The 22,838-nt window shown below is 39.8% G+C and overlaps 1 protein-coding gene across 1 annotated transcript in view; it reads left to right on the top strand.

The window, feature by feature from the left end:
* Positions 1-22,838, top strand: part of jak2a (Janus kinase 2a) — a 42,940-nt gene that overhangs the window by 8,368 nt on the left and 11,734 nt on the right. Inside the window, exons 2-10 of the mRNA XM_085359707.1 lie at positions 7,763-8,031; positions 13,408-13,531; positions 13,655-13,775; positions 15,296-15,441; positions 18,693-18,987; positions 19,178-19,297; positions 20,714-20,871; positions 20,970-21,081; positions 21,604-21,790. Of these exons, the coding sequence (XP_085215833.1) occupies positions 7,767-8,031; positions 13,408-13,531; positions 13,655-13,775; positions 15,296-15,441; positions 18,693-18,987; positions 19,178-19,297; positions 20,714-20,871; positions 20,970-21,081; positions 21,604-21,790 (1,528 nt within the window). The 5' untranslated portion in view covers positions 7,763-7,766. The remainder of the gene's footprint in view (positions 1-7,762; positions 8,032-13,407; positions 13,532-13,654; positions 13,776-15,295; positions 15,442-18,692; positions 18,988-19,177; positions 19,298-20,713; positions 20,872-20,969; positions 21,082-21,603; positions 21,791-22,838) is intronic.

Raw genomic sequence — 22,838 nt, 5'->3', positions numbered from 1 at the left:
ATCTACTCTAAAGTCACTGACTCTGTTTTTAAAGTGCATTTTCCTTAAACAGTTTAGAGACGGTGTCCCTGTTGTGTAGTTTGCACTGATTCCAAATTACACATCATGCACTAACAATACAGTCCAGTCTTCTCCTCTTAATGCCAGAACAGTTCGTCTCGGGTATGTCCCCAGCTAATAATTTGATCAGCTAATGGTGAAAAAGAGCAGATCCTTGGTCCATTCAGTCCACCTCTCTGCATTCCTGCCACAGCTAGCAGCAGAGCTAACATAGCACAGAAGAAGCGAATAGCTGAGGGACCGTATTTTGGACGTATTTCACGCTTCTGCTTGTATGCTCGCAAAAGTTTTTAACATTGGTCAAAGTGACCTGATAAAGTGAGCCCTTCTCATCCTCGTCATGTTTGGTCAGTAATCTTATTTAAGAACATGGAAGGACGTGGGTTTTTGTGTAACTCTTAGTGGTGAGCCTTTATTATGCCAGGCACGATTATTTCTCTTCACCTGTTTACTGTCAGCTCCTTGTCTGTGAGTGAGGAATACATATTCCTAATTTCACCGATCTCCTATTGATACTGAGTATCAGCAGATAACCACAGCCAAGGTATTGGAACCGGAAAAAGCTGGATGATATTGGATCATGTCTAAATTCTGTAAGACAGCATCAGTACTGGTAATAGTATTTACGTAACCTTCACCAGTTGTGAGATGTCTCTTGCCCACCAGAGTCATTTGTTTTGGCTTCATATTTGCGGTGCTGTGCAGCTGCATTTCGCACATACCCCTGTAGCAAAGAAGCATTTTTTTACTCAGTGAGTCACAGTGCTCATTTGCAGCTGGTAAAATATCATGGACATGAGCAAAACTCTTCCAGTATGTATGGCAACTATTCCTATTCAGCAGGTCGACTAATCTCTTGCTGAAATCAGATTTTTTTTTCTGCTGTTTTCTTTTAGGGTTTTTTTCTCCTTATAATGAAGAGAATTGGGGTGGGGTGATAACTCTTGACGTTCTGGACCCTTTTGAAGCCTCATAACCCAAGTTATCAAATATCGTGCTGTGCTGATTACAGTGACTCAGCTGCTAATGATGAATATGTGATTCCAGCAGCCAACCTTCCATCTATCTTTTTTCTTTGGCTCATCAAGCTCAGGGTCATGGTGAGACTTGAGGCTTTCCCGCTGTCATCTGGCAAGATGGAGGATACACCCTGGAAATGTTGACAGTATAATTTCAGCTCCATGCGAGAGTCTTTGCCGCATACAGTTATTATATGTGGTGACACTAGGTTTTTTTGCTCTTTTGAAGCTTTGAAGCTTCTCACAGTTTTACTAAAAGATGGGTAAATAATAATAATCGAGTTTACAATTTGTTGTGTTACTGCATGCGCAATATTAGCTTTTCAACAGAAGGAGAAGCCGACAAGGGAGGTGTTTCAGTCTTGTCTGCTCTCTTGATCACCATTTGTGTGTAACTCAGAAACTGTTGCAAACATATAAGTAAATGGTGTTGCAGTTGTTATTTCTCTTGGTTTGCTTTTGCTTTTGCTGTTGTGTGTTCTGGGTGTTTTCTTCGTAATGTAATGGGAATAGTGTTTTTTTTTTAAGATGTTAATTGTATAAGAAAGGGCAGTAATGTTTTATATAGCACAGCCTTGAGTGTGGGTTTTCATTCCTCCTCTTCACTGAGTTGGAGTATTTCTACATACATAGCAACAGAAGTAATGTAGGTAAACATGGACTGCTCTACTTCAGTAGAAAAAAAGTGTTTACTTATATTTTCCTTTCCACAGAGTATGTGCAATTTCTATGTTTTGTGCATGTTTTTGGGGAAGTGTCAACATGCTAAAACAAACACAGTGTTGTGTCAGTATATGGTAAACGGGTTGAATGTGTTTTTATGAACTTTAGCCACAACCCTGTTATGGCTCTGTTTGCTCAGTTACTAGTGAAACCAATCCTTTCCAGTTGCAGTCTGTTGGTCTCTATTCTGATGTTGTTTTCTTTTAATTAGTTTTCCTTTCTTCTGTGGGGGAAAAATCATTAAAATATTGTGATATTTTGTCAAAAGACAAAAGGGGGATTTTTACATGTGACCTTTTGAGAGATAACAGCAGCGCAGGTTATTTTAACAGAGCAGCGTGTGTTGACTTCTTTATCTCCACTGTGCTGCAGGAGCCCAAACACTAAACACAACCGATTAAAAAGTACCTTAGATAAAGTGGATTAGCTCGGCAACATAAATATAATATGACAAAATTAAATAGTCCAGACAGTCAAGATAACACAAAAGATGGGGTCAGTGAGTAGAAATTTAATTATAATACGATAAGAAGCTTGATAAGTAAACATGTAAAGAGCTGATTGAGGACTTGGAAATAAAAAATTAAATACACCTCTAGGACCAAATAGTCAAGATTGTTACACAGGTCAAACAAGCCTCTGTATAGCTTGACATCAATAGTGATTCCAGAGTGTCATACAGCACCAACAGTGCATCAAGCAAGGAAGCAACCGTCTAATTGTGAAGCCAGATTAGTTTCTATAGATAGCATCGGTAATGGTAAGTAGGGACTTTTGCTTAACTAGATAGTTGTGCCGGTTAGTTGGTGTTTGTGAAATCATTAGATGTTTTCCTTTCATCAAAGTCATCAGTTTTTTTGTATCTGTCTGCAAAGCTCCTGAATAAAATTGACATTTTTACAACCTCTTCTAGAACTAGTGAAAGATTAGGATTGAGAGAAGTCCAGCTGGCCACTGTGATTTTATTTTCTTCGGTTTTATCCTTTTGCTGTGTATTTTATTATGAGGGTTTTTTTTGTTTTTCAGTTGAATTGGGGTGTGGTGCTAGCTGATAATGTTTTGGACCTGTGTGAAGCCTCATGAATAAAGTTAGCAAGGAAGTTGTTATACTGAATACTAGGAGTCTCTCAAGTGTTGCAGTAAACAATAGTGTAAGCCAATCCAGCTAACAGCTTTTTCTCATCCATCTGTTTTCTTTTGCTTATTCAATTTAGGATTGCAGTGAAACTGGAGCCTATCCAAGCTATATTACATTTCTAAGCCATTGTGGAAAGCCTTGGCAGGACCTAGAGCAGGGATGGACAACATTTTGAGCCACAGTAGACAGAACAAAGACAAGAACTTTCTGTTAGAAAATGATACATTGGTCAGGCAAAGTTCAACAGCTCCACTGTCCTGGCCTGCAGCTGTGCTTTGAAGATGCTCTGAAATGTGGAGTGCAGGTTCAAGTGTCACTACTCCAATCTCACCAAGACTGCAAAGACTACCATCTCATAGTGTGGTTTCTTGCTGAATTTAATGTGTAGCTGAGCCTCCTTTGTGTGATTTTTTATTTTTTTGGCAGGAAGTGGTTTAGTTTAACTTTCAGTACATTCAAGTCATGGTCAAAATTCTTAATGAATGGGAATTACTCTGTTATAAAGCTGTGAATGGTAACCACTAACGTTTTATGCTCTGTGTCTATAAACCGCCCCTCATTCTGAGTTGTGTTGACTTAACAGGGTCAGCTGAGGTCTCCATTGCTGTAGCCTGCTTCTGTGGTCCTGTCTGCACATAACTAATTACTTTTATGGTGTCAGAACTGTGTTAAGTTACTGCTGGAAGTCGTATCCTTTCCTGCTGTTGTTTTCCTCAAGTGAACTGGCACAATTGCAGCTTTTTCTTAATGTTTCAGCCATCAATCTGCTTTTCAGTTTTGTAGGGTTTTCTTTCTCACTTAAAATGTAACTTTGATGTATTTGCTGTGATAATGTCACTAGTCACTTATTAAAAAATATTACAATATATTTCATTCTGCAGCTGTTTAGCCAGAACATGTTTTCCTGTAGCTTCCAGTATTTTGTCAGTAAGTTTTGATACTATTTTTATTAAGATTGTTATTTAATAGTGTTGATTCTGCGTGGAGTAATTTTGTGCCTGCACACCTTTTTTGTAAGTCTATTTCCAATTTGTGTATAGTATTTAAAGCAGTGTAATTATATCTAGTCTACTTATGCTATAGCTGTTATACAGTAACTACTAATCCACTTCCAAAACAGCACATGCTAATTCTGTAATTTCTCTGCCAGTCCTTGTATAGATTACCCCCCCTCCACCACTGTAGTACTAATTCTTCAACTTTTATCAGCTTCTACTAAGTCGAGATCTATGTAACATCTATGTAAAGAAAATACACAAAAATTAGAGTTTTGAAGTTGTTAAAGAGCAATGCAGACAAATAAAACAGTTTAGATAAAGGAGGAATTCATTTTAAAGCTGGATTTTACTGGCTCTGTCCAGTAGAATGAAACAATCTATTCTGAGATGTGTTTGAGTGAACCTGGAGAAGTTGGGACCAAAAACAAAAAAAAAATCCCAAACAGTCTGTTTTGTTTAATAAAATATAGAAATATATATAAGCATTAGTTAGTTTCAATAAAATAAGTTGCCAGAACAAGAACAATGATAGAATGGAGAAAGGGTTAGGCTTAGGTGTTACAGTAAAGGTTAGCTTTAGGTTAGAAGACCAAGGAAGGATGAGATAAGTGGTTTAGACAAGAGAATAAACTACTTAAAGACATTTACAATTAGATGAAACCGAAAGAAGGATTGCAGCGTAAGAGGAGGCTGCAGTAAAAGCAAAACTTAAAGAGCAGCTCAGATCACGAGGACCACCCCTGGAGAGCAACTGGGTGGATATCCACAGTTCACAGTGGAAAGAATATTTTAGTTTGCAGAAAAGTTGCTCAGACAGGACAACAGTCTGTACAGAAGGATCTGCAGATAGGAATGTCCACTGGAAATTTGCACGGTAGCCTCTGGCAGGCTTCCAGCCCAGATAGACTTTAGTCACACACAACTTTTTCTGTGGTCAGCTGGCACTGCAGCCAACAGTCTGAAACTCAGAACCATAACCTTGAAATGTACAACAGACATTCAGCTTATTTTAAGATCGACTGCTGATGGTTATTTTAATTGTACAAAAAGCACCTTTAATCCTGACTTTTAATGAAGTCCAGCAGTCCAGGCTGAATGAAGAGCTGGCGTTGTAACCAGAAGTGAAACCAAAAAGTCATAAAAAGTAAAATGTGTGAGAGCTGATAGCTCTGACCTCAACTTATACCAAGGCCCTGATAAGACGGAGCAAGGAACTGGTAAAACTCTGTGTGTGTGTGTCTGCTGCATGATAAACGTTTTGGGTGTGTAAACAGGGCTGTTTTTCTCTCTCTTCTTGTACAACATGTAGAATAGTCCCCAGCTATCGAACAATTATAATAACATCAATAGAGACCTGAAACAATTGGAAGAATATTATTACTGCAGCATTTAGTGAGCTGCTCTGCCTGGAACTGTAAAAACAAAATGTGCAAGTCTCTCTTTTGTCATCAACTTTATACCTACAGCTCCCATTGTTTTAATTAGCTTGACTTTATTATTGTTTTATTCTGCTTAAACTATTACCGGCTATTACTGTCGTTTAAAGTAAGACTTACATCGAGCCCCTGCTATGGTGAAGCATGTGCTGAAGGGCAGTGGCCAGAATACGAGTACCACTAGTAAACAACGCTTGTTCAGTTGTTTGATAAATTGAATCTGTATCATTAATTGGAGTAATCGGTTTAATCCAGAGCCGCTTACACCCCTGCTGGCACAATACTTTGACCCAGTAATAAAATAGGAAGTACCCATTAACTGAATTTAGGTCACCAAAGATTTAAACGTTAAACAACAATTTCAAAAACATTTTGAAAGCATGGCTACTCAAGTATTGTGAAAACACGCAATTCTCTTGTCTGCTGAGGTTTGTGCAGCAAATGAGCACTTAGTACTTGTACTCAATGTATTGGAAGCAGCTCTAAAGACCTCTGTAACCAGGCAGATATCCATGGCCAGACAGGGGTCAGCGCCTATCTGAAACAGGAAGGCTTATCTCAGTCAGTAATAATGCCTACCTACTGACGGTTGTCCAGAAATATTATCATAGTTTTATTTGTATTGCACTATTTTTCAAACACACGGCTAAACAATGGATCATAGTTTGGATAAAAAAGTTAAAAGAAATGATAATAAGCTTTGCCAAAAGGGAAAGCTCAACTATAAAAATGTTTTCAGAAGTCATTTAAAAGTTACCGCTGACTCAGCTGATTTAATAGGACCGACTTATTTAAGTTACATGACGGCGTTTCACCTCATCAGTGTCTTTCCCACGACGTTGGGAAAGACATTTAATTAATTTTCATGAAATCCATTTTTGTTATCTCTCCGCAGCACTTGTGCAGTTTTTTTATGTGTTGTTTGTTTTAATATTGTTGCACTTCCTCTTTGTTTTTATAAGTCAGTAATAACACCTTTGTTTGACACTGTTTTGTTGCTGCTGGCATTAAGTTGAGGGCGTAGAGTTTTTATTCTTTTGTTGGGATGACTGTAATTTCCAAGGAGAGAGGTTGAACGTTTAAGTCAAGAAGCTACACTTACCACTGTGCACTTCAATAGAGGTCATTCTTCACTTATGAGCTTCATCTGATGCTGTTTACCCCAGCACACATTGAAAATGCGAACTGATCAGAGTAGTCCTAAATGTGTATTCTAATGTTCCAGAGGAACAAGGCTCTCCAGAGGAAAATGCTAAACAGACACACACATGTTGCTATAAAACAAGAATAAGTCTTTCTACTGAATTCATCAGTGGAGTGCTTTCATGGCGTAATGGTTTATTATTGTGACCCCCCTGAGCCCGGGCTCAGTGGGTCACAAGCTTATATCTGCATCCTCAGTACAACCCGGATGTAGTAAATTGGAGGGCTGTTTGGGAAATGGCATCTGGCTTAAAGGTCTGTCCCAAACCAAACATACAGATCCAGCCCTTTGGGAAATAAGGGAGCAGCTGAAACTACCTAGCACTGAATTGGTCTGCAGTCTATCTAATGTTCTGGTATTACAAATATACACAAATCAGAGACTTCTGAGTGAGTCATTCCAAATACCTGTGGCTTCCATGTACCAGTGTAGTACACAACAATTAAAGTGCAGCTCTATTCACATTTAACTCTAGGTTTCTAGTTTGTGCACAGAAAGAAGAGCTCTTCTTAAATCAAGAACTCTGCAAGCAAAGGGCGTTTTAGCTGAGCTACACCACACAATGCTGACTACAGATATTACTGGTATATGGATATATTTTCAAATAAAGCACAGTGAGACAGTCTTGTTTTTATTAAGATCGTTCAGGTTGTTGTATTACATAAGCCGCTTCATTCATATAGTGTTTTTATTGCACATTTTTGCATCTCTCCTCTCTAAAAAGTTTTGTGCAACCGTGTCGCCACTAACTCAGAAGCTCACTTGCAACTAAAGTTCTTATCTATATACAGTACAGGTGCCGGAAGTGCTCAGTGTTGTCAAGTTAACAGAGGTCAGGATATTATTACAGACAATGACACTGCAAAGTTCTAGTTTTCACTGCTTGTAACTGTTACTGATGAAATGCAAAAACAAAACAATTCTAATATGCAGAACTCCCCCCCCCCTCCAAAAAACCCCCTCAAATCCTTAGCTTCTATCCAATGCAACATGTACTGAATGGTCAGTTGTAAAGTAGTATTTATTAGCAATTGCTGCAAAGCATAGGTTGAATACACCCCCCCCCCCCCCCCCCCCGCCCCCACAAAAAAAAATAAATAAAAAAATATCCTTCTCTGCAGCAGTGCCTCCTTTCACTCTAAGTCGTTCCTTTCTCATTTTATCTCTTCTTTTTCACCTGACAGGTGCATGTCTTTTTTTAAGCGGCACATGGCTTGTATTCTGCTGACAAACATGGACCCGCCCACCACGGAAAATCAGAACGGCCTCCCGCCAAATCTAGACTTGGCCACTGGACCGAAGCAAGACAGTAAGGCCACCTGTCTGAGCGTCTACCAGTACTGCGAGAAGGAGGGAGGAGAGGGCGGGGCAAGTTATTCAGAAAGTGTCCTCACGTTTCCACCTGGAGAGTACGTAGCAGAGGAACTCTGCATCTCTGCAGCGAAAGCGTGTGGTGAGTCACAACTGTGTTTCAGTTCACGTGTTTACCCACACATGCAGTGTATAGTTTCATTTACACATCTGACATTTTTTGGTTGAGCCATTTTCTAACCTCAGCTTAACAAAAAAAATTTGTATAAAGAAAACAACAGCTGTTAACTGTGCATTACAAATAATGCATACATTCACGCTGGAATCCTCTTAAAAGGTGACTGGTTTCTTTATAACACATTTCTTTCTGTAAGAAGCCACTTGAACTCTAAATAGGTCACAGTACAGTTAAGGATTTTTTTAATTAAGCGTTTATATCAATGAAATCTAAAGGTTCTTCTGTATCCACATATTCTGGCAGTGAAAGACCCACTCTTAACCAACAAGACATTTTTGGATTACAAATTTCACTTAGGAATGTCCCATAAAAACAGCACTGCTTTCACATTCATGGTTTGCAGCAGTTCCCCTAATGCACAACTCTTTCAATGAAAATAAAAGGCTCCTTTTCGTTCAGCTAAACTTGGTGAAGCATTAAATCAGCAGGCACAGCTTTTAGTTTTACATTGTGCAACATTCCTGCTATTTAAAGCACATTTGCAGAAGATAGCAAAATATATCGTTTCACTGAATTCATTATACCTGAATAATGGATGTTATTTACATTATTTCAGGATGAATAGGCTGATGCATTGTACAGCACCTGAGTTGATGTTGGATATTCGTATTAGCAACCACTGTTTTGTTTTTCTTATCCATTTTAGGGTGTTTTAAGGCAGTTGAATAAGTTAGCTGTGTTGGCGTTTTTGGGGAAAACAAACTTGATGCACTCTTTGAATATGATTTGTTCTTGGTTAAAATTGCTCTAAATTGGAATTACTTCTGCTTTGAGATGAATACTCTTTGCCCTGCCAGAACAATGTGAGCCCGTAATCTGGTTTGTTAACCCTTTTTGGACTGTTGTTTCAGTGCATTTGTTTTAGACATTAAATACCATACCTTTTTCTTAATCTTTCATTTATTCTTTGTAAATGCAAGAAAACCCCCCCAAGAAACACCAACACAAAAACTGCCAGACAAAAAAAAACAAGACTGCATTTTGAACAGAATTTCCTAGGGAGGGGAACTTCATGCAGTAACTTTAACTCCATTCTGACAAGAAATTATTTGACTCTAAATTAAAGATGTCTACATTCCCAAACTACTCACAGATGATTGTGCATAATTATGGTAGACTAGTGATAATGGTTACTTGAACTGTCACAAAAAACAGCTTTTTAAAAATAAAACCTAGGCCCTAATTATGCAGGCCTCAAGATTGGTGAGTGACCTCCTGGCAGCCATCGGTCACTAAGAAAAAAAAATACACTCCCCAACGTTAACGACACATGAATAAAAATGTGAATTTCAGCTGTTTGGCAGATGTTGCAGATCACTAAGACACTGGGTTACTAAGGGCTAACTGACCAGTTTAATCCTCGTAAAGGTCGTAAAGGAGCATTCAAGCTCTGCAAGGTTTAGATGCACATTTTCTTAAACTGTCTTTTAAAGTAAGACCAGAATTAGATTGCTTAGGCCAGTTTTTAGTCGTGAAAACAGAACTAAGATAGTAAGGCCACTTTGTCATCGCCTCTTTCTAGAAAACTCAGATCAGGAAGTTGTCTCGCTGTGTGTCTGTTTTCCCCTATGTGCACCCTTCCTTCTGGAACGGTTGAATGAAGTCTTTTTACCATGAGCTGTTTTTATATTTCCCCATTTTTCAAAGTCTTTGTTTCATTTTTCATTTCCACCTCTTTGTCAATTCTTAAACTTGTACTTTACCTTCTGACTGTCTCTTAGACTGTTTCTTTTGTTGGTTAATTGCAGTTGAATTTAGCTGAATAAGTTGAGTAGTTTGTTACTAGGATATTATTTATTAGAGAATCATTAATATTCATTTAAATGGCTAGGGCAGGACAACTTGCTACCAGACTGAAGTTAATTATGGCCTCCTTCTTTGCAGTCATCCCTAGTACAATTTCTTCCTTTTAGTCCTCATGTAGAAATAAGTTAAAAAGTAAGACACAAGGATGTTCTGCTTGATTGTTCAGTTTCTAAAAAAAAGCATACAAAGTTATTAAATCTAACATGCGGTACAAATCTCTTAAAATGTAGAACTACAGTATTTTAGTCTTCAGTGTATCTTGAACTTTTTATACTGTTTTGATTGTAATACATATCACACGGTAGGAGTTGTCTGTACATTAACCTTGTTAGCACTTTGACTTTACTTCCCTTGTTGTGGTTGAGCCCATTTCCTCCTCGGCAGCGCTTCTGTCCTCACTCTGTTGCTTCACATGTGTGAGGGCTTCCGCATGCGTGATGACATTTTATGCCCTTTAAGTTCAGTTCGAACACTGATAAAACACCAGTTGTTTTCTTCATGGCACTTTTTATGCCTCAGCATTGTAGACCGCCGTGGCCTGACCCAGTCCAATAAAGTTCATCACCCATGCCAAGGAGCTCAGTCAGGAACCCGCTATCTCAGGAGCATTCAAGGGAAAGTTTTTCAGATTTGGCAAAAACATTCATTTAAACTTAACTGGTTTTCCTAGTTCAAGTTTGGTCTAGGCCACTGTTCTGGTGTCCGCTGTGTTCTTGTAAACATGGCAGAGTACATCATCACCACGAAAAGCTGGAGAGGATTTCTTTACATGGGGCCCAGACATGAACAGGATTCAAGGATGAACTACAGGGAGTGCAGAATTATTAGGCAAATGAGTATTTTGTCCACATCATCCTCTTCATGCATGTTGTCTTACTCCAAGCTGTATAGGCTCGAAAGCCTACTACCAATTAAGCATATTAGGTGATGTGCATCTCTGTAATGAGAAGGGGTGTGGTCTAATGACATCAACACCCTATATCAGGTGTGCATAATTATTAGGCAACGTCCTTTCCTTTGGCAAAATGGGTCAAAAGAAGGACTTGACAGGCTCAGAAAAGTCAAAAATAGTGAGATATCTTGCAGAGGGATGCAGCAGTCTCAAAATTGCAAAGCTTCTGAAGCGTGATCATCGAACAATCAAGCGTTTCATTCAAAATAGTCAACGGGGTCGCAAGAAGCGTGTGGAAAAACTAAGGCGCAAAATAACTGCCCATGAACCGAGAAAAGTCAAGCGTGCAGCTGCCAAGATGCCACTTGCCACCAGTTTGGCCATATTTCAGAGCTGCAACATCACTGGAGTGCCCAAAAGCACAAGGTGTGCAATACTCAGAGACATGGCCAAGGTAAGAAAGGCTGAAAGACGACCACCACTGAACAAGACACACAAGCTGAAACGTCAAGACTGGGCCAAGAAATATCTCAAGACTGGTTTTTCTAAGGTTTTATGGACTGATGAAATGAGAGTGAGTCTTGATGGATGGGCCCGTGGCTGGATTGGTAAAGGGCAGAGAGCTCCAGTCCGACTCAGACGCCAGCAAGGTGGAGGTGGAGTACTGGTTTGGGCTGGTATCATCAAAGATGAGCTTGTGGGGCCTTTTCGGGTTGAGGATGGAGTCAAGCTCAACTCCCAGTCCTACTGCCAGTTTCTGGAAGACACCTTCTTCAAGCAGTGGTACAGGAAGAAGTCTGCATCCTTCAAGAAATACATGATTTTCATGCAGGACAATGCTCCATCACACGCGTCCAAGTACTCCACAGTGTGGCTGGCAAGAAAGGGTATAAAAGAAGAAAAACTAATGACATGGCCACCTTGTTCACCTGATCTGAACCCCATTGAGAACCTGTGGTCCATCATCAAATGTGAGATTTACAAGGAGGGAAAACAGTACACCTCTCTGAACAGTGTCTGGGAGGCTGTGGTTGCTGCTGCACGCAATGTTGATGGTGAACAGATCAAAACACTGACAGAATCCATGGATGGCAGGCTTTTGAGTGTCCTTGCAAAGAAAGGTGGCTATATTGGTCACTGATTTGTTTTTGTTTTGTTTTTGAATGTCAGAAATGTATATTTGTGAATGTGGAGATGTTATATTGGTTTCACTGGTAAAAATAAATAATTGAAATGGGTATATATTTGTTTTTTGTTGAGTTGCCTAATAATTATGCACAGTAATAGTCACCTGCACACACAGATATCCCCCTAAAATAGCTAAAACTAAAAACAAACTAAAAACTACTTCCAAAAACATTCAGCTTTGATATTAATGAGTTTTTTGGGTTCATTGAGAACATGGTTGTTGTTCAATAATAAAATTATTCCTCAAAAATACAACTTGCCTAATAATTCTGCACTCCCTGTAGTTGGATGTGACAAAATACAGTATTGTACCAAATACAGTATTATTCTCTTAATATTTTGCTTCCATTGTGCCAGATTTGTTCTAATTTGTATTGACGTTTTGAGCAATACCTTGCCAAGCTTTCTGAAGGTCTTTCTGAGGTTTTCTTTGGACACTGGTGTCTTTCAGAGGAAGGTTTTCTTTTTCTTTTCTTTTTTTTTAAAAGACACTTAACACTGACCTGTGAATCATTCAAGCATAAAAAAAGCACCGAAGGAATGAACAAGTATTTGATCTACACATAGCAGGCAACTTACCAACAAAACAGAGCCTGCACTTCAACATCATCGAAGCAGTATAAGATCGTCTTGACAGAGATTTGGACAATAGGCAACCAACATCCAAAGAAAAGCTTTAGATTTCCTTGAAGAGGCCGGGAGAAATATTCTTGACGAATGCTTATAAACATTAAAAGAAAGTCTAAGAGTCATAGTAGTCATACTAAATACTGACCTTATTCGAGCTTTTTAGAATTTTACAAACTATATACTCTATTTCCATGTATATATATATATATACACATGTTTCAACAAATTAATTTCACCATTTCCTACAAAAATATAAATACATGACGGGTTATCAAGCATTTTACGTAATACTGTACAAATGCTTATTACTACGGATGTATATGAAGTCGTCCATCCATTGTTAGCCTATATACATCATCATCATTATCATCAGACTTCTAGCACACAGGGACTTTCGATGTGGGGGGAAGCATATCGACCAGCGGTAACTGAAGATACACTACACGAGAATATTTGGTTGTTGTTGAGCATGTTAATGCAGTTGTTTGCAGGCTGCAGTGATGCCACAAAGCATCCTGCATGTGCGAAAAAAATTCTAAATATCAGCAGTTTGTTTAGTGAAATTGTTTTTTATATTTACGAACTGGTTATTGATGTGTGCAATTAAGTGTTTACTGAAGTGACCTTTAAATAGGGGATGATGTTAGACACTGTAGGACGAAGTGATTGGAAGATAGCTGCTAACGGAGTAAAACTAACAGCACCTTAAACATTTAAATGACTTAATTAATTTAAAACAATATGTATATTTATTCTTTTTCCAGGGATTGGTCCAGTGTACTGCAGCTTGTTTGGCCTAATGAGGGAAAGTGACCGAACATGGTTCGCCCCAAATCATGTCTTTAAAGTGGACCACTCATCCTGTGAGAAACTGCACTTCAGAATCAGGTAGACAGTTATACTTTTTAGTTTTTTTTTCTGATTTCCTTAATCTGTTTCAGATTTTTCAAACTTTTTTTTCTTCTCTTTTTCTCTTTTCTCTTCTTTTCCATGATCACCCCTCTTGTCCAGATACTATTTTCCTGGCTGGTACAACAGCAGCAATTTATCATACGCACATCGCTATGGTTTCTCTAAAGGGATGGAAAGCCCTGTGATGGATGACTGTGTCATGGCATACCAGTTTTTTCAGGTTAGTCTTAACGCTTTATACCTCATAAAGAACAGTAAGACGTCATTTTGTTTTTGTAGCGCCATAGAGTCTGCAGAGTCTGTTTAATGCCTTCACCCTTTCTTTATCGTCTGCGCATGTGGTTTCTTTCTCTTTTTTTTAGCACTGTTGGGTGGGAGATAAAATGTGCTTGTTTCTCTGTCTCTCTGACTGGCTGCCAGTCTGTCTGTCATGTCAGCCCATTCTTTGGTACAAATTAAGAAAACAGGAAGTGGGGTAGTGAGAGTGCTCAAGAAGCACAAAATGGGGAACAGGTCCAGGTTCTTTTTGTTTATGTGTATGCATGCACACAAATGTTTTTGTGTGCATGTTTTTAAAATAGCTTCTGACTTTTTTTTTTTATCTTGTCATGTTTGTGCTAACCTCACTTGAAGACACTGTCTGTTGAGTTTTGTTTTCATCACCATTGCCACATTGACACCCCGAGCTGTGTGGCAAAACAGACGGGTTTGTTTTGGTGGACTTCTGCAAGAGTTCAGCCACGTAGTAGTTTGCTGATGAAATAATGGATAAAAAGAGTTGTGCATTAAAGTTGTGCATTTTCTGTCAATGCACAACTTTAATGCAGGCTTATGGAGGCTGCCCCTCCATAATCCTGCTTATGGAGGGGCAGCCTCTTCTTTATATTAACATTAAAATAGCTGTTCTCCTTAAAAGATGCCGTATTTTTCGGACCATAAAGCGCACCGGATTATAAGGCACACTGTCGATGAACGGGTCTGTTGTCATACAAAAGGCGCATTTAGCGAAACAAAACAGTCAAAAGTCAAACTTTACTCGACTCATCCTTCTTGCTTCCTCCACTTCCGTAACATTTATTCAGTAATGTTGAATTCACTTGCAGCTCCTCTATTCCCAGGTTGTTGCAGTATATTAATGACTAACCTCGTATTGCGGATGGATTATCTCAGCTGTTCTCCTGACTCAAGTTTGGTCCCTTTAGACCCTTTCCTGCCATATGATTGCATTTGTCCCTAACCATTGGGAACCCTCACCTGTCTTCATTTATTTTTTATGTATGTTTATATATATTTATGTACGTTTTAATTCTTTTAGAAATCTCTCAGTCAGAACATGGTATATCATGTTTAGGTGGAAACTAGCGAGCTAACTTCCTGGACCCATATTACTCTGCGAGGCTCCTGACTACGGTAGCCATAATGCTACCATCAAGTGGTGTGGCATTGTAGCTTACCGAAGTCGTACTAAAACGATTTTTGAGCGCTGTGTACCACTTAAAATCGGTTCGAGGTCAGTAAGCACAACCAGAATTCATATATATAAGGCGCACCGGATTATAAGGTGCACTGCCGATTTTTGAGAAAATTAAAGGATTTTAAGTGCGCCTTATAGTGCGGAAAATACGGTACTTTCTGTTTACCCTGCTGCTCCTAATCTGATTAATTTTTAGCTTTAGTCATATTTACTTTTTTCTTTGTGTATTATTCATCAGTTTCCTTTTGTTCATTTTCTTTTGCCAGTGGCGTAGTGACTTTCTGAATGGCTGGGTTGATATTCCAGTTAGCCATGAAGCGCAGGAGGAGTGCCTGGGCATGGCTGTGCTGGACATGATGAGGCTCGCCAAAGAGAGCGGGCAATCAGCAGTGGACATCTACAATGACAAAAGGTAGCTTGCCGTCTGTTTCTTATTTTCCAATCTGCTCAAAAAAAAAAATTAGGAAACAAAATCTTAGCAGTCTTTTATAGTTTTACTTACCTAATACCTATTAAGACTTCCTGGATTGTTTTTTTAGGGCCTGAGGACACGAAGTGTGAATGCCCTGTTGTATCTGCTCCATTTATCATTATTATTATTATTATTTCATGTCTTTGATCACCTTTTTCAGATCTTTCATGAAATTTGGCACATTTTGCAATATTTGACTGGTCACAGTGTTACCTAGTGGGAACAGGAAATGTCATGTTTTACTGCTTCAAGGCAGTTGACCCCAGAAACCCCAGGAAGCCCTGAAGGAGTTGGTTTTAGGCTCAACTGAAAAAAGAGTTTTCATCAAAGGGCGTGACCCTGGTGGCATAGGGAATTTCGATGTTTTGTCATGAAGGATGAAATTGCTCTAACTCAAAGACATCTAAACTAATCTTCTGCAAAAAAAATTCCTAAACATTTAAACTTGGATCCTGTAGATCTGGCAATGTGTGAAGGAAAAGCCTTTCCTTGAGTGTTGCAGATAATGATATAATCAAGCTGTGTTAAGAAATAGAATCATAAAAAAAGGAAATGGAAATGAAAATGGGAAAATGTCCTGTAAAATGAAAAAATACTATCCACTGGAGTGGAGTGGATTTTTTTCCAAGTTGCTTAAGGTTTTAGACATTGTGGGGCTTTAGGGGTTAACTTGCCTCTGCAACATTGCATGGAAGCTGGCAACAGTGTCCTTGGATTGGCAAACTACGGTGGTGCTTTTTAGGCTGTGCTCCACCTAAAGGTTTATCACACCCCGTACCTGGCCAGAACCAGCCCGCCAGAGCCAACCTGAGGAAGGGCATCAAACAGGCCAAGGAGGCCTACAAGAGGTGGATAGAAGTAAGGAAGGATAGAGGGCTTCCTCACAGGCAACAACCTCTGCCAGGTATAGAGAGGCATCCAAGCCCTCACGAACTTTAAAGGCCAGAGCCCCCCAACCCCCGACAGCAGCTTCAAAGTTGCAGAGGAATTCAACACCTTCTTTGCCTGGTTTGATTCTTGTGGTGCTGCGTTCCCGGTCCTTACTGTACGCCCGGTAAACACATGACTGTACACCAACCCAAACAACCAACGTCATGGTCAAGTATGAACCACCATAGTCGGTCTCATCTCTGATGGAGATGAGACAGCGTACAGGGTTGAGGTAGAGAACTTGTCCTGCTGGTGCTCAGAAACCTGAAGCTGAACGTCCTCAAACAAAAGAACTCAAAATAGACTTCAGGAGGCACAGACAGGTCCACTCCACTCTTATTATAAACAGAGAACAGGTGAAATCTGTCTCCACCTACAGGCTTCTGGGCACCCACATCTCAACTGATCTCACCTGGACTCACACACTGGTAAAGAAGGCCTAACAGCAGCTGCACTTCCTCCGTGTCCTGAGGAATAATAACCATGACCGAAAGCTGCTGCTGGCCTTTTACAGCTCCTCATAGGAGATTGTGCTCTCCTATTGTCTGGGTGTTTGGCATGCAGGGGCCACAACTGATTTTAATTAACACGGGCCCCAAAAAAGTGTTGGTTGCCCTCTGCCACCTTCGTCCTAGTCATGGGACACAGGACTGGGCCATCATCATCTTAAGGATAATCAAGGATTGTTGGTAGTTCGCTCAACTCAATTGGTGGACTTAGAGAAGGCATTCGAAGGTGTTCCTTGTGGTATCCTATCCAGATTTCTTAACAAGTATGGGTTGTTGGGTCTGTTGCTGTATGCTGTTCACTGTTACTGTAGTGAGAGCTTGCTTAACATTGCTGGCAATAATTCAGACTAATTCCCTGGTGGTATTGAACTGCCAGGGCTGCTTTTTATCACTAATTGTGTCCATAATCATAAACAGCCAAAGAGAATGTGAGGTAAGGTTCAGTGATCTGGTGAGCTGCTCAGGTCATTAGACTAGAATGTGCAACAGGAAAAAAGACCTTGGTTACACCCAGAACTTCCTGGAAAGAATCAGAATCAGAATGGGTTTATTGCCAGATGTTGAGGTTTACAACATTAGGAAATTGCTGCGGTGCTTCAGTGCAGGTTATATATCTAGGCTAGCGTTCCACTAGAAGACCTGGAATAGGTGGTTGGGGAGACTGATCAACGCATGCTTAGACCTGTGGCCTTGCAACCCTTGTGGAAAACTGTAAAATAGGGCTGGATATCGTCACTGATTTCTAGAATCGATTCTGATTCACAAGGTCCTGAAACGATTCGATCCACAATTCGATTCAATTCGATTTAAATCTGGGAAATTTTGCCTCAGACAGTCAGAAATATTATAATTCAGATCAGTACATTTACATATTTTTCTATCTATAAAAAGGAAGCTGACACACACAAGACTTTATCAAAGGTGTGAGCATCACAGCAGATGCTTCTGTGTCAAAGTAGCTGAAGATAAAACACAGAAAAACATGAAGGTGATTTTCCTGGCCTGGGATTTTATAAAAATATTCTGCAGTACATCAAAAACGAAAGAAAACCATTAATCAACTTATGAACATTACCTCTGAAGTTACAGCGGTTTTATTAGAGACACGGCTAAGCGTTTTGCATTTTGCATAATTTTAAAAGTTCAAATTTGTTCAGAAGCCTATTGAACGGCAGAAATTAGGTTTTCTTTTCGGAAGTAAGTAAAAGGAAAAAAATTGCGGCCGACAGCGCTGTAAACAACGGTAGACTTGTGTGAATAATGCAGAAAACAGATTTTTAGACGAGAAACTGTTCTTGAAGTACAGAGAGAGAGAGAGAGAGAGAGAGAGAGACAGCTGTGCATGAAGTGTGATTTTATCGTGCTGGATATGCATGTGCGTGCATATGCTGCCAACTATTTGACCTAAATAATTAGAAATGCTAGTTCCTGTGCTGGTGTGCATGTGGTATAGTTTATGAATAACAATATCATCAAAGTAGTGTGACAGACACAGTGTTCATGCAGTTAAATAAAATACCTGTATGTGAAATAAAGTTTCAGTTGAAAATATTTCATCTGTACTAGGCTTGATCACAGGGTATATATATATATATATATATATATATATATATATATATATATATATATATATATATATATATATATATATATATATACATACATATATATTTCTGCCTAACTAATCATTAGGATGAATTATTTGTAAAGATTTTAGACAGATCCTCCTGAATGACCTCTCTGTTCTTTTAGCTACAAGTCCTTCCTCCCAGTGTCCATGCGAAGCCGCATCCAGGAATATAACATTTTGACTCGGAAGAGAATCCGCTATCGCTTCAGGAAGTTCATCCAGCAGTTCAGTGAGTGCAAGGCCACTGTGTGTAACCTCAAGCTCAAATACTTAATGAGCCTTGAGATGCTGTTGCCCTCTCTCTACTCCGAGCACTTCCAAGTCACAGACACCTCCTCAAATGAGGTTACCATCATTGTCATGGGAAATAAGGGCATCCAGTGGTCTAAAGGGAAAGAGGAGGACAGAGCAGAGGAGGTGAGAACAAATATATTACAAGTGTGTTGTTGTCATGGGTGTGTCCTATCATTGGTGCTTGTGTGCATTGATTTTAAAAAAAAAGAATACAAATAACAATTTTTAACTGTTCGTGTGTGTGTGTGTGTGTGTGTGTGTGTGTGTGTGTGTGTGTGTGTGTGTGTGTGTGTGTGTGTGTGTGTGTGTGTAGGAGCTGCAGACATACTGTGATTTTCCAGAGGTGATTGACATCAGTATCAAACAAGGCAATAAGGAAGGATCTGCAGAGAGCCGCATAGTTACACTCACCAAACAGGATAACCAGATCATGGTATAGTAAACACGTCTGCTGTGTTATTGGTCATTCTCTGCTGTTACTGAGAAATTTTAATTACAGTTCACTTTGGTTTAAAACTATTTAACTTTCAGTCATGTCTGTTAACCATGTTGCAACATATGTTCTTTATTCATTTGAAAGAAGTATTTAAGGATATGAAGATAAATCGTTTCAATGGGGCCAACATGACTTGAACACATTATCCTCCTCCAGATGCCCCACATAATGAAACCATGCCACTACCAGAAATCTTAGGAGCTGACACAACAGACCAACAACTAGCTAAACATAACATCTAAACACACAAGCTAATTTGGATTTAGTTAAGAAAATGTGGAATTAAATTAAATGCAATGAAGCAGGATCCCCACACCCTAAGATAATACAGAGAAACTCCAGCAATCAAACATCCATCTATGAGCAAGCGCTTGGTTCCAGGGCGAAGGAAATACTCCCTTTTAACAGGAAGAAACCTCCAGCAAAACCAGGCTCATGGAGGGGCAGCCATCTGCTCCGACCTGTTAGGGGTGAGAGAAACAGGACAAAAGAAACACTGTGGAAAAATAAATTGTTTTCCTACCAGTTTGAAGTTCATTCTGCATCTCCACATCAGTTTAACGACCTCAACATCAGTTCCAGTACCATGATAGATGCTCAGCAGTTCAATAGATATGCTCTGTGGATAAAAGTACATGTCTACTCCTCTTAATCTTTGAGTACAGGTATTTTTAGTTCAATTGATACAGGTGTATAAAATCAAGCACCTCACCATGCAGTCTGCCTTTACAAACATTTGTGAAAGAAAGATGGGCTATTCTAAAGAAGACACTGAATTCATAATAGGTATCACCGTTTCAAGAAAGCAGTTCCCGAAATTTCTTTTTTTTTCCTACAGTCAGCTGCAAATAGTATTACTGCAAAGTGGGAACTTTTAGAAACTCATTTACCAAGTGGCAGACTACATAAAGTTACATGGTGAGTCACCGAGTACTCAAAGCTCTGCTGACTCAATATCTTTAGAGTTCCAGACCTCCTGTGACATTAACGGCAGCATAAACACTGCACCGGGAGCTTTGTGGCATGGGTTTTCATGGCGGAGCAGCTCCTGCAGGTGTAATGTACTTATATTTACTTAAATTATTTAGTAAATATAGTGTATGTATTCAGACAGTTGAATGAACGCTTAGTACTGGCAGCAGATAACAGGCACGTGTCACCAGTGGCAGCCATCATGGATCAAGATGGTAGCAGTATCAACTTGGAGACTCTGGGCTGAACTCTCACAACTAAATGATGTTAGGTTGTCCTCATTTGCTCGTGTATAAGATACTTTGTTGCTTCCAGCACGAGAAAATAAGTAAAATCCTGCATCTGTATTTCTGTATGCCTCTGCATTGACTCACAATGAAGGAGCTGGAATTTCGCTCGCTCTCAGTGGCCGTGTCATTCGTGTCACTGATTGATGGATACTACAGGCTGGTGGCCGATGCCCATCATTACCTGTGCAAAGAATTAGCGCCGCCACGGCTTCTGGAGTGCATTCAGAGCTACTGCCACGGCCCTGTGTCGTAAGTATCACACGCATGCATATCATGCATCACGTCCCACATGCACAGTCATGGACAGATGAAATCAGCAAAAAACATTCTGTCCCTTTTGATTGCAGGATGGAATTTACGGTCAGTAAATTGCGGCGCTCCGGTAACCATCAAGGCCTGTACATGCTTCGCTGCAGCCCCAGGGATTATGATAAATACTTCATGTCTTTTGTGGTGGGGGTAAGTAGTGTTAATGTTTGTGGGGAACACTCGATTTCCCACATTACTGCTATGCAATGTAACTCGCTTCTTCAGCTTATGACTGCATACATCCAAGCAGATATAAAATATGAAGTAAGATGTTTAAAGTCACTACGATGAAATTGCACAGCTGTTTCTCAAAGTAAACCATGTCCACTGGTTTTCAAAAACCGGAAACACACCTATCTGCACATGATTTTGATCACATTTTCAGCCACTAGAGGGAGCAATAAGGTTTGGTATCTACTTGCTGCAGGCGGTCTATATCTCCCAGCAGGTCACCATACTGTGACTTACTGGATGTGTGTTCTGTGTTTGACTTTAAGTGTAACTTAGACTGTTTCAAGTTTGTATGACTGAGGGAGGATTAAAACAAGTAAAAATGACCAGTTTTCAGACCGTGTATGGCTGACTGAAACGGCAGTAAGGAAGGGACACAAGGAGCATCCTTTGTAACATTCAGCACAACTCAGCTGTGGAAACTTTTCTTTTGATTTTCAGTATGAAACGATGGTGGACTATAAGCACTGTCAGATCACAAAGACGGAGTCAGGAGAGTACATTCTAAGTGGAGCCAAGAGGAGCTTTGGTTCACTCAGGGAACTTCTGAATTGCTACCAGAAGGAGGCGCTCCGCACTGATGGGTACACATTTCAGCTGATCAGGTGCTGCCCACCCAGCCACAAAGGTCAGTGTTCACATCCAGAACATGTATGTGATGAAAACGAAAATGAAAACGTGAAATACAAGCTATTTTCTCATTTCAGAATTGAAGGCACAGTAAAATGCATTTCCACATGCTTTGAGTTTTTTAAAAAATAAAAGCATTTTAACATTTAATGAAGCTATGAAAACAGTGAGCAGCGTGCGTTGTTTAGCTGTGAAACATTAGATGACAGTGATAAAATCAGCAAATAAAATGTGGTTTTCCAGTATCCTCAAACTTGTAAATTGTCATGGTCGCTGTGTGGCAGGCAGGATGAGGACCCAAAATGCAAACTCACGGACTCAGGGGATAAACTCAAAATGCAGCTTTATTGCTGACAGGTGACAAACGAAAGCAGTGATACCAAAGCAATACAAAACTAAACTAAACTACACTGGGAAAAGCTAATTGTAACATATACCAGAAGACACGGGGAGAACCACACACAGCATGAGGGAGAACGCGACGCCGAACAGAGGGAGACGCAGACAGAAATACACAGAGGGTTAACGAGGAAAGTGGGAACACACGGGGAACACAGCTGACACAGATAACCATAACGAGACAGGGCGGGGTGAACATAACACTGACGGGAGACGGGCAGAGTCAAACAGGAAGTACGGAGGTTCAGACAGGAGGAGAGAGAGCACGGGGAAAACACAGACATAACGGGCTGGGGAAACATGGAATAAAACATAAGGAGAGACGAGGGCTCACAGATACACAGAGGGGCACACAGGGGGTAAAAGCCACGAAGGGAAAACACTTAGGGAACAACACAACAGGGCAACTCAGGAAACATGGCCTAAATAGGGAACAAAATACAAACATACAAGAAAACTAAGAATACTGGGCCAACATGGCCCAGGACCATGACATAAATCCTGTTTCAGTGGCACTGATGAATCCTATGTTAGCACTCCACAGAATTTCTGGGCACTTTTATGTCACTGTTATTTTAATTTTGTAACTGTTTATTGTTTACTGTTATTTTGTAACTGTTTATGTGTGAAATCCTTTGTGTCCCTGC

Source organism: Diplotaxodon limnothrissa, linkage group LG7 (assembly GCF_057381915.1).
Source record: "Diplotaxodon limnothrissa isolate DT_005_m linkage group LG7, D_limnothrissa_male_GT1.1, whole genome shotgun sequence".
Taxonomy (NCBI): Eukaryota; Metazoa; Chordata; class Actinopteri; order Cichliformes; family Cichlidae; genus Diplotaxodon; species Diplotaxodon limnothrissa.
This window is presented reverse-complemented; position numbering and strand designations above follow the sequence as displayed.